This window comes from Equus quagga, chromosome 11, assembly GCF_021613505.1.
Source record: "Equus quagga isolate Etosha38 chromosome 11, UCLA_HA_Equagga_1.0, whole genome shotgun sequence".
Lineage (NCBI taxonomy): Eukaryota > Metazoa > Chordata > Mammalia > Perissodactyla > Equidae > Equus > Equus quagga.
In genome coordinates, this window is record NC_060277.1 from 17,685,408 (window position 1) to 17,697,653 (window position 12,246).

The window sequence follows — 12,246 nt, forward strand, 5'->3', positions numbered from 1 at the left end:
CTTTTTAAAAAAGTACACATACACACTTTTAATTTGGTATTCCATGTTCATTAAAAATCAATTCAGATTTTAATTATTGTGGGAACTTGACAATTCTAGCAGTGGCAAAGCTGAATTTTATCTTACTGTTATCTAACAAAAAGCAAACAACATTGTAAGACTGCAAATGTTTCACCACCTGGTAAAAATGAGAATATATTTCAATCAAGAACATACTATCTAAAAAAATAGTATTGCTATCTAGTCATATGAGTTTCTCATTACATTTCCGCAGGCCCTACATGTTTAGAATAAATGTAGCATTCACATAATACTATAGTCCATGAAAAGAGTATATTCTTTTATTGTTTTTGTTCATACATGTTAAGTTTCAACTTTCAATAATAAAATTCAATAAATTTGATTCCTTAATAATAAAAACTTGCTTTACACATTATTTACATGTTGCCAAAGTCTACAGCCATACGAAACATCACAAGGATTTGACTCTATGCATGGTACCATCACACTGAAGGAGGAGGGAGCTAATTAAGTGACACATTCAAAGATTAACCGTAGATATGCACAGTATATTTGGCACTGCCATTAACATTATAACATCTTCCTCTCTTAAGACAGGCATTATTAAGCCTTAGTCACAATATACCAGAATTTGCTATTCACATCAAAACCAGCTTTCAAACTTTTTAACAGGAATCAGTTTTAAGAAACAGAACACAGCCAGAATTGGGAATGGAATTCAAGCCCTCCAACTTCTTGCTACACTCCAAGCTGCCATCCATAAAGTAGGTTTAATCTGATAACCTTTCTGTTGTGGGGAGTGTCAAGAAGGAAAAATTTACAGACAACATCCTTCAACATACATAAAGATAATGCTTTTCTTTAAAATTATCAGTTCTTCTTGGGAGTGCAAAGGGAGCCCTGATAATTCAGAACTAGTGATGAACTGGGGCAGGAATTACAGAACAACCAATGCCTTTCAAGTAGTGGAGATTGTACAAGCAGTTGAACTCATGAGGAGAAAGATCTGGAATGCCAATATCTGAATTCAGAATCCTTAGCAACTTGTTTAAAGCGTCTCTCCCTAGGACTGTAACAGACTCAGGTCACAGGTTATAGATTTACTCCGATGTGTAACATTAATGGCTATGAAATGGAAAAAGAAAAGGGGAAGGACTCAACTATTAAAGCTTGAGCAACTTTGGCTACATCCCAGGGGGTAATTTGTTTGACTAACTTCATTTTAACAAATATTGAATCACTTCAGTCAGGTCCATTACATTTAATTCATTAAAGCTATACATATTCCAGAATGTTTTTAAAAGACACATGTTTATAAAAGGCATAAATTCAGTCTTAAACTAAGGCAAAAATGCCTCAATAGAACATGGATCACAGTACAGGGGGACAGAAATAAAAAATTCTCCGGTGAAGTTTAGAGATATGCTGTAGCCTCACACAAAACTTTCAGCAATAAATTAAGACTTAAAAAAAGTCTTCCGATGTACAAACGACTATGAAGTGCAAAGTAATGTCACTGAACCAAAATTTAATTAATCATTTTATTTCAAGCGTATTTTAAAATCATAAATGGGGTTTTATAATCCAAAGTCGAAACATTTATTTTTCATAGCTTCAGAATTTGACAAGCAATTGGAGACCTTGCTTTGCAGCAAATCCAGTCGTCTTTGCTATTTTTCAGACTTCTGAGACCTAGTGTCTAAACTACTCCACTCTACACGCACAATTTTAGATAATTATTATACACTTGTTGATAAGATTTTTCTGAAAACAGTCCATCAAATATAAGAATGGTTTCTGTCCAAGAATCGGAAGTGAGGGAAGAAATATTAAACAAGTATCAAAAAATCATTTACTCATTTAAAAAATAACAGAAGCAGTGTTGTTCTCTGACATGAACGAGAACATGTAAAATCAATTTAAATTACTCCTGCAGACTCTGGTAATATTTTATTACCCACACAGGTCTCAATCCTACTTAAAGATCTTTTATGCAAACTCACCCTCAGGATCTACTGAGTAAAGATCCTGGGTTCTAAGAGGGCCTTAAATGTGCTATTCCAAAGAGGAACAGGCTGCCCTGGTAACTTCTCTCAAATGCTTATTTTAAATAAACATAGTTAATTGAAGTATTTTTTAAACCAACTCTGGGTACTATCTAGAACACTGCCCACCAAACAAAAAAGAAAATCAAAACTTTCTTTCCTTTTTTAGGAAACTTTCCACCTTTGAGATTACAACTTTTTCACCTTTTTTTGACTGCCTAATACAATTTTTAAATTCTGCATTTCGATGTTGTAAGAGTTCTTTTTCAAATCATCTTCACAACCCAGAAGACAAGACATCAGAGCAGCACTCCCAAATCACGTTGTTTGACAAGAATGATGAGATGAAAATGGACGGATATCTGAAAACAGGTATTCCCTCTGCTCCAAAGCTGAGCAAGTTGTTAACATGTGAGCAACACAGGACTCCACTCCTCCGGAGATCCTCAAACTCAGAATGCTTCCATTTAATAAGTCAATATATTATTCTTAAAAATTAAAGTTTGGTCACTAGGAAAGACTGAACAAAAATTATTCCCCTCCCCCCAAAACAACAACCAAACAGCTCTAATCAACCCCTTCTCTCCCCACAAAACAGGGAAGTAGTTGGGGCTGAAGCCTTTAAATTTGAAATTTCAGCTCCTAAAACACTGCTGCTATTTGCTGCTCAAAGGTGCAAGTCTACGTGTTTCCTTCTCCAATACTTCCCCATTTATAAATTTATTTCCACACACACACGCACGCGCACACAAACATACTCACTCACACATACTCTTACTCTCAAGTAAGACACTTTTTTGTGTTTGTTGATAAATTACGAGGATTATGAACTAGGTGTGTACAGGGTTTCATAGGTGCTTTGTAAACATCAGAGTCACTTGGTCCTTTTCTCCAAAAGCCTGAAATCAAATTACACAGCCAGGCATCACTACTTTCCCAGACGCTGCTCACAGGCTGCATATTGACGAAGGGCAGAGAAAAAGTCCTCATAACTGATGTTTAGGTGGGAAGGCAAAGAGCTGAAAAGAAAGCACAGGGGAAAAAAAACAATTAGATGACGTACTGTAATTTGGAGGGGTGGAACCAGAGGGCAATGACCAAAAAGAGGTTAAGGACAGAAGAAAATAAATTATAAACATAGAGTATGCCAAACCATTTCTGCCTAATGATTGTTACTCACTGTGAAACAATTCAAGTAAAAAATAATCTCTCTCTCTTTCCACAAGAAAAGCAAATCAACTCGTAGTGAGACAGAGACTCAGAACCTATGAAAGTCTAAGTCTCGATGAATGCAAAACTGGAGATCTATTTACAAAGGATCTCACTCAAATTCACTTCAAGAACTTATCTCTGTCAGAGTAAAGCCAACCCTACCAGAACAGCTTATGAAAGCCAGGTTTAACGTTGGCAGAGCAGCAGAGCGTCCCCACACGACGATACACTGAAGCCACGTGGTAAGCAACCAACAAATGAACAATACTTATCTCCACCATTTCCAGTCGCTCAAGGGGGCAATTACAGTGCGAAGACAAGCACTTTAAAGGCAGAGTGAACATATGGCCAGAGGGTTTCCCTTTAAGTATTTTAAACACTTAAAATAATTTTCAATAATTAACATGAAAAAATCTCTATTTATACAGCTTTATAGCGAGGCTTTGGAAATTCCAAACAGTATCAGAGCCAAATCCCTGGTAAGAGCACAAGAGTCAGACTCAGCATTCTACAGTCACACACGCCACAAATAAGGACTGAACAAACCTCCTGGGAAGGAACTCCTGCTTGACCCTGTGGTTCCCCTGAGCTCCGCTTTCTTTCTCCTTCCTTTTCTGCCCCCCAGTCTTTATTGAGATATAATTGGCATATAATCTTTACCCTTCCTTTGACTGCCAAGAAGCCTGAAATAAGTCACCTACTTCCCTTCATTTCCTTATCTCTTAATAATCTCTGCTATCAACCTTATATCTTATTCATCCTACTGAAATGACATCCTCAAGACAAATTTAATGACATTCCTCTTGCTAAAGTTTGCTTCAAATGTCCTCCTCAAACTACCCACTTTCCTAAGCCTTCTTCATTCTACCTCCTTCCTCAACAGCCTCATCTCCTATCACTTCATCAGCACTCGGCACCACTACCCCTCAGTGCGCCAGCAGTGGTCTTGCTATTTCCTGCCCCGTTGTGTCAGGGCTGCACCCTCCTATTTCTCCATATCATGAAGAAGACATTTTCCTGCCATCACAGTGCCTACAGTCTGGTGGACGGTAGACAAATATAGAGCAAACCTCGATATAAGGCTACAGAGCTATGACAGCCATACGTCCTAGATCCCTGGGAAAGCCCCTCATGTGCTAGGGATCTGCTGTCCATTATCAGATTTCAATCCTCAACTCCATTTTAAAATGCCATTTACAAAGATAAAGGAGTTTAAATAGCTTTCCATAGTCAAACTATTGAGCTGCACAGCTAAGATTCGACCCAACATCTGTCTGTTCTAAAACACACTCTTCCTCCAAACCGCTCCCAGCCTCACACACTCTCACAGCTACCTTTCTTAGAGTCCACCTGAAAGGCACCTGAAACGACATGGAAAACCACTGGAGAAAAAGAGACAAGAGCAACACACGCCACCATGAGGAAACCCAGAATCTGGAGATTTGGCTTCTAATTCCACTTTGTTACCAGCTTGAGCAACGTCTCATTTTCCTCGCCTACAAAATGAGGGAGCACCAGATGACTACAGTCCTTTCTGACTTTAATATGCTACATGTTCTTTTCTACCTCTTTATCTGACACCCTTTTCCCCTCCTGCTCCCAAGCTTGAGGCCTTTCCTAAAGGACCCTTGGTACTGTGCTTTTCCATGTACACTTTGGAGCGGTTCCCTACTCACAGGTTCAGCTACTTCTACTTCCTAGGGATTGAAGATCCCCAAATGTACCAGACTTCTCCTCCGAGCAGCAATTCCACATCTTCATCTGCCCTCCTAAGTGTTTCCATCTAAATAGACTGGCCTCAAAAGCATCTGATCTGTGAAGTCAACATCTTCCCTTCAAAATCATGCTCCTTTGACTCTCCCGTTTCTCTCAATAACACCATAATTCATAAACTTAGGCCTAAAAACTTAGGAGTCATTTCATGTTCTAACTTTTGTCACAATTAATAAAGTGCTAGGCCTGCAATTAACTTGATAATTACTCCTCATGAGAGACAGAATTTGAATTATTTTCCTCCTAAGACCCAGAATTTAAACATATTTTAAGGCTCCTAAGTCTCCCCTGTATTTTAGATCAGAGCTCAGCAAACACAGCCCAGGGGCCCGCCACCTGTTTTCCTAGGCAGAGTCTCACAGAATACAGTCACGCACGTTGTTTACATACGGCCTGTGGTTGTTCAGTCACCCTAGCAAGCGGTGAATAGTGACAACAGAGAGGAGTAGTTGCAAGAGACTGTCTGGCCCTCTATACAAAAAGTTTACCAAACTTCTAAATAGCAATTACATTCTCATCACTATATTCTCCCCTGAATTAGAGCTGTAGCCTCTTCACTTGTCTTTTTACCTCACCCTTTTCCAAATCCAATCTACTCTAGTACACAGCTGCCAAACAAATCTCCAAAAAGCACCATTCCCACATTGTCCACAGGCTCAATGGCTTCCTATAGCCTGTCTAAACAACTATACACGTTCCTTACACCGGTACTTAAAGCCTTTCCAATGTCCACACCCCAAAGTATCTGAGCTCACCTTACACTGCTAGCTAACACTACCTCTCTGCTCTGGTGTAGCCCACTCCGTCACTACTTCTTTAACGCGCAAGTCCTTAACCACCGCCACCCCCGCCCGCCCCCTACAGCTTTTCTTTTTCCCCTTGACCATCCCCTACACTTCCCACCTTTTCTTCTAACTACAAAAATTCAACCTATTTTACAGACCCCAGATCAAGTCACATCTTTTCTGCAGAATCAACAATCTGGCCCACAGAGAGACCTCCCACTCCTCAGTGTCAATACCAAACATCTGCACAACCACACTCTCTCGTGTCTGAGTCATTTACAGATGTCTTTATTTTACCACTGACACGGTGCAATACCTGAGGGAAAGGATCCAGTACTATAATTGTTTGGGAATTCCCACCACAGTCCAGTACTGGGCTCAAGAAACATGTGATGAATCGAATCAAAGTCAGTCCACTTTTTACTACTTACACAATCTCAGTCAATCTGATGTGCCAGGGAAGAAAGCCTAATGTGCTGTCCACAGGACCAAACTTCAATACTAAATCAGGATCAGGGAAACCATTTGAACCTTGGAGAGAAAGAAATGCACATGAACTTAACATGTACTGTTGACAAATAAAATGATCAAGGATAAAATCTGTTCAGCAAACTGGCTTCTTACACGTTTTGAGGATCTGTTCTCTTCAGATGCTTTATTTGTACGTTTCCATACCCCTACCCCACTGCCCAAACTATACTTTACTATCTAAGTTACTTCCAAATGTGAAAGTTCTCTCTAAAGTCCATTTAACTGGAATGACCTGATACGGAGGGTAACCCAACTCCCACCCTAAACCCTATAAGTAGCTCCCACATCCCACCTATCTTTCAAGACTCGACTCAAGTATTCTCCAGGAACAGCACTGCTTTAAAGCACAAAAGCCTATTCTGGCCAGAGAATCAAATAACTTCAGAGGTGAAAAGAAACTTAAAAAGTATCTACTCTCCTTCCTTCCCCAGCCCCTCATTTTATAGCTAAGGACCCAGAAAGACCAACTCATACAAAGTTCTCAGCATGCCCCAGAGCCCGAGCCCCTGGGAGGGGAAAAGGAGATCCTACACCTGCCTCAACAAAGCCATGACCTTTTTTTGCTTTACAAACTGGTTTCTGTGAGAGACCTGGCTTGAGGAAAAAAGGGGATAAGGATATTTCAACTGCTTAAAAATAAAGTAAAATAAACTTTTACTTAAAACTCTTAAAATCAAGAGTCACTGGTACAACAGAAAAGATGCTACAATCCAAGGGACCCGAATTCTAACACTTTCTAATAACCTCCGTCCTGCCACTAACTTTCTTGTCACATAATCTCTCCAGGGCTTAGTTCCTTCACCTGTTAAATAAGGAGACCAGATTAGACAGGCCCATCCAGCAGGAGTTAAAGAAGTGTTCCCATAACAAAGTCTCTTTAAAAGTCCATGTTGGCAGAGTGAATGGACTAAGCAGAAGAACATATATCCCTCTGCTTGCTGAAAAAGCAAGTTCTTGTTAGCGAAAAAAACGACAAGAAGGGACTTCTGGCTAATAGTGGTGTGAAGACAGTGTTGAATCTTCTCAAAAAAACGTGTATCAAACCGGACAAAAGCAATGAAGGGCAGTGGATATTAACCAGAAGCAGACAACTGTTCTTTCAAAAAAACACAAAACAGAACACCAGCTAGAGCCTCAGGTAAGAACAGCAAGAGTCACTGGCCTGCCTGCCTGGAAATGCTCCCAACCCCACGCCTCTACCCCCATCAATTAGAGAGAATCGTAGTTTGACCAGTACACGGCTGACAGCAAAAACTAGCAGATTTGCTGCTTGCTGCCAAAAGCTATGGACTCAATTTAGAATTGGAGGTTGTGGGCAGGAGGGAGGAGCCAATGGTGAAAACCTAAGTTTTTACCAACTAAAAGTGACAAGTTCAAAAGGAACAAATGAGGAAAACCCACAGCTTTGCTTGGAGGTTGTAGTCCCAGTTAGGACAAGCAGTATAACGGCCAGAAACTTCACAGGGAGAGATCCTGGAAACAGCGGCTTAGATAAGCTGTCCACACATCCATGGCTGAGGAAACTACACAAATACATACATGAAGGAGGAAGGAGGAGGGGCAGGAGACAGAGCGACAGAGAGGCAAGAAAGCCCAATGAAAAGTAACAGCCAAGGAGACTGGAGAACTAACTTGAATGCACTCTCCAACATCACACAGAGATCTTGGAAGCCCTACAAACTAAAAGTGTTTGAGCACAACCAGTGTGCAAATCATTGGGTGACACATTAAAAAATGTAGACACAGAAAGTCAGACTAAAAGATAAAATTAAAAATAGATGGGGCTGGACCTGTGGCGCAGCAGTTAAGTTCACACGTCGGTGGCCCAGAGTTCGCCAGTTCGGATCCCGGGTGCAAGATGTACTGCTTGTCAAGCCATGCTGTGGCAGGTGTCCCACATATAAAGTAGAGGAAGATGGGCATGTATGTTAGCTTAGGGTCAGTCTTCCTCAGCAAAAAGAGGAGGACTGGCAGCAGAAGATAACTCAGGGCTAATCTTCCTCAAAAAGAAAACAAAAAAAGAAAAACTGAGCAGAGGCAGAAGTAGACATCTTTTTTTTTTTGAGGAAGATTAGCCCTGAGCTAACTGCTGCCAATCCAATCTTCCTCTTTTTGCTGAGGAAGACTGGCCCTGAACTAACATTCACGCCCATCTTCCTCTACTTTATACGCAGGACGCCTACCACAACATGGCTTGCCAAGCGGTGCCATGTTCTCACCCAGGATCTGAACCAGCAAACCCTGGGCCGCCGAAGCAGAACGTGCACACTTAACTGCTGCACCATCGGGCCAGCCCCTAGACATCTTTATTTATAGACAATGTGATCTTATATTTAGAAAATCCTAAGACTCTACAAAAAGAACTAATCATGCACTGCATAATGATGCTACAGTCAACAATGGATAGCATATACAATGGTGGTCCCATAAGATCAGTATCATATGGCCCAGGTGTGTGGTAGGCTATACCATCTAGGTTTGTGTAAGTGCACTCTATGATATTCGCACAATAACCACATCACCTAACAACACATTTCTCAGAACATATCCCCATTGTTAAGTGACACATGACTGTACTAGAACTATTAAGGGAATTTTAGCAAGGTCACAGGATACAACATCAATATTAAAAAACTATATTATCATCAACAATTCAAAAATAAAATCAAGAAAATAATCCCACTAACAACAGCGTCAAAAAGAACAAAATACGAATAAATTTAACAAAAGAAGTAGAAACCCTATATCCTGAAATTACAAAACACTGTTAAGAGAAAAATTAGGACCCAAATAAATGGAGAGAAATACTATGTTCATGCATTAGTTCTAACTCAATATTGTTAAGATGGCAATTCTTCCCAAACTGACCCACAGATTCAACTCAATCTCTATCAAACCAGGGGTTTTTTTGTTTTGCTTTTTTTTTTTTTAATTGACAAGCTGATCCCAAATTGTGTATGAAAATGCAAAGGACCCTGAGCAGCCAAAATAACTTCAAAAAAGAAAAAGTTGAAAGACTATAACACTACCTGATTTCGAAGTTTACTTCAGTAGGCTACCATAATCAAGACAGTGTAGCATTATAAGGACAGACCTATAGACCAATGGAATAGAATAGAAAGCCCAGAAATAAACTTGCAGATTTATGATAAACTGATTTTCAACAAAGGAGCCACAGTAATTCAAGGGGAAAAAGATGTCTTTTCAACAAACAATGGTGGAAGAAAAACTGGTATCCTTTACCTCACACCACTTAGAAAAACTAAGTCAAAATGATTATATATTTACAAATCTAACAGCTAAAAGCTATAAAAATTGTAGGAGAAAACACAGGAGAAAATAATTGGGACTGTGGATTAGCCAAAGATTTCTTAGACATGACACCAAAGGCATGATCCAAAAAGAAAAAAATTGATAAACTAGACTTCATAAAAATTAAACATTTTAAAAGAAATCATTAAGAAAAAGAAAAGGTAAGCCATGCACTGAGTGAAAGTATTTACAAATCACATACCTTATCACTGGTAAAAGACTTGTACCCAGAACATATAAAGACCTCATAAAACTCAATAATAAGACAAAAAGCCCATTAAAAATAGGCAAAATCTTTGAATAGACACTTTACCAAAGAAGATACAAATGACAAATTAGCACATGAAAAATGCTCAATATCATTAGTCATTAGGAAAATGTAAATTGAAACCACGAGATAGTATTACACATCCACTAGAACAGCTAAAATTTTAAAAAATCTGATAATACTATGTCATGGCAAAAATATGGAGAATCTAGAACTCTCTACTTTGCTGGTGGAAGGTAAAATGGTACAGACTCTGTGGAAAAAGACTGGCAGTTTCTTAAATGTTAAACATTCACTCACCACAATCTAGCAATTCCACTGTAAGTTATCTACCCAAGACAAAAGAAAACACATCCACATAAAGTGTTGTAGGCAAATGGTTATGTTTGAGCATTACTCAAATAAATCAAATGTACGTCAACTGATGGCTAAACAAAATGTGGTATCCATAAAACAGAATACTACTCTTCAACAAAAAATAATGAAGTACTAATACATACAACACGGATGAACCTCAAAAAATATTATGCTAAGTAAACAAAGCAAGACATAAAAATATATATACGATTCCATCTATATAAAATTTCTAGAAAAAGCTAAAGCATAGTCAGAAAACAGATCAGCAGTTGCCTCATTTTGGGGGTAGGATGGGCGATTAACTGCAGTCACAAGGGAACTTTCAGGGGTGACAATACCAGAGGGTTTGCTTCTGTCAGATTAATGTGTTAACCTAAAGACTGTGTACATTTTCATTTATCATGGGTCTACAACCCCTGAAGACAACACCTGGGCTTAACACTTAGGCTAAACACTACCTGAAGGATCATCTTTGGTCCCTGCATCACGTTTAAGACATGCTCATAAGCTATTCTTTGGCTGGGGCCTTACAGGATTCAGGAAACAGTCAACATCCCAGTAACCTCTACCAGAAAGCACCTACAATGGTCTACTTTAAGTCTATTTATTCAGCCTCAATACAACTAGGCAATGACAAACTAGAGCATAGGAGAGTAGGGTAAGAAGTAAGTAGTCAATGAAAGGAGGGAGTTAATGAGACCAACAGGCCAGAGACAGACTGTGTTCTGTGATGGACATATGTCAAAGTGGAATAAACAAAGAAAAGAGAGTTAAATAAATGACAGAGTTAGAAAACACATGATTAATAACTAAGGTTAATGGAGACTCTATGAATGAATGAAAAATATGTATCTGAAATTGCATAGCTACAGAAGCTATCAATGGAATTTGTTAGAAGTATTGCCTCTCTTCGAGAGGATCAGGGATAATGCTAGTAAGGAGAAGGACCATTAAAGTTAAGGCAAGCCATCCCTTTGAGAACAGGAATAAAACAAGGGTGCCCACTCTCACTATTCCTATTCAATATAGTACAGGAGGTTTTGGCCAGAGCAATTAGGCAAGAAAAAGAAATAAAAGGTATCCAAATTGGAAAGGAAGAAGTGAAACTCTCACTATTTGCAGATGATAGGATCCTATACAAAGAAACCCCTAAAGAATCCGCCAGAAAACCATCAGAAATAATCAACAACTACAGCAAAGTTGCAGGGTACAAAATCAACTTACAAAAATCAGTTGTATTTCTATACATTAATAACAAACTAGCAGAAAGAGAACTCAAGAATACAACCCCCTTTACAATTGCAACAAAAAGAATAAAATATCTAGAAATAAATTTAAGCAAAATGGTGAAAGACCTAGACACTGAAAACTAGAAGACACTGAAAGACAGACAAGATAACATAAAGAGATGGAAAGATATTCCATGCACATGGATTGGAAGAATAAACATAGTTAAAATGTCCATATTACCTAAAGCAATCTACAGATTCAATGCAATCCCAATCAGAATCCCGATGACTTTCTTCACAGAAATAGAACAAAGAATCCTAAAATTTACATGGAACAACAAAAGGCCCAGAATAGACAAAGCAATCCCGAGGAAAAAGACGAAGCTGGAGGCATCACAATGCCTGACTTCAAAATATGCTACAAAGCTATAGTAATCAAAACAGCATGAGGGCCGGCCTGGTGGCACAGCAGTTAAGTGTGCACCTTCCGCTTCAGCAGCCTGGGGTTCGCTGGTTCAGATCCTGGGTGCAGATACGGCACTGCTTGGTAAGCCATGCTGTGGTAGGTGTTCCACATATAAAGTAGAGGAAGATGGCCACGGATGTTAGCTCAGGGCCAGTCTTCCCCAGAAAAAAGAGGAGGATTGGCAGATGTTAGCTCAGGGCTAATCTTCGTCGGGGAAAAAAAAAAAAAACCCAGCATGGTATTGGCA

At 39.2% G+C, this 12,246-nt stretch overlaps 1 protein-coding gene across 1 annotated transcript in view; it reads right to left on the reverse strand.

Annotated features, from left to right (window-relative positions):
• Positions 1 to 319: 319 nt before the first annotated feature.
• The window catches only part of NUS1 (NUS1 dehydrodolichyl diphosphate synthase subunit), a 30,658-nt gene continuing 18,731 nt past the window's right edge, over positions 320 to 12,246 (reverse strand). Inside the window, exons 4-5 of the mRNA XM_046676059.1 lie at positions 6,268 to 6,367; positions 320 to 3,085 (exon numbers count right to left, since the gene is read on the reverse strand). Coding sequence (XP_046532015.1) covers positions 2,995 to 3,085; positions 6,268 to 6,367 — 191 coding nt within the window. The 3' untranslated portion in view covers positions 320 to 2,994. The remainder of the gene's footprint in view (positions 3,086 to 6,267; positions 6,368 to 12,246) is intronic.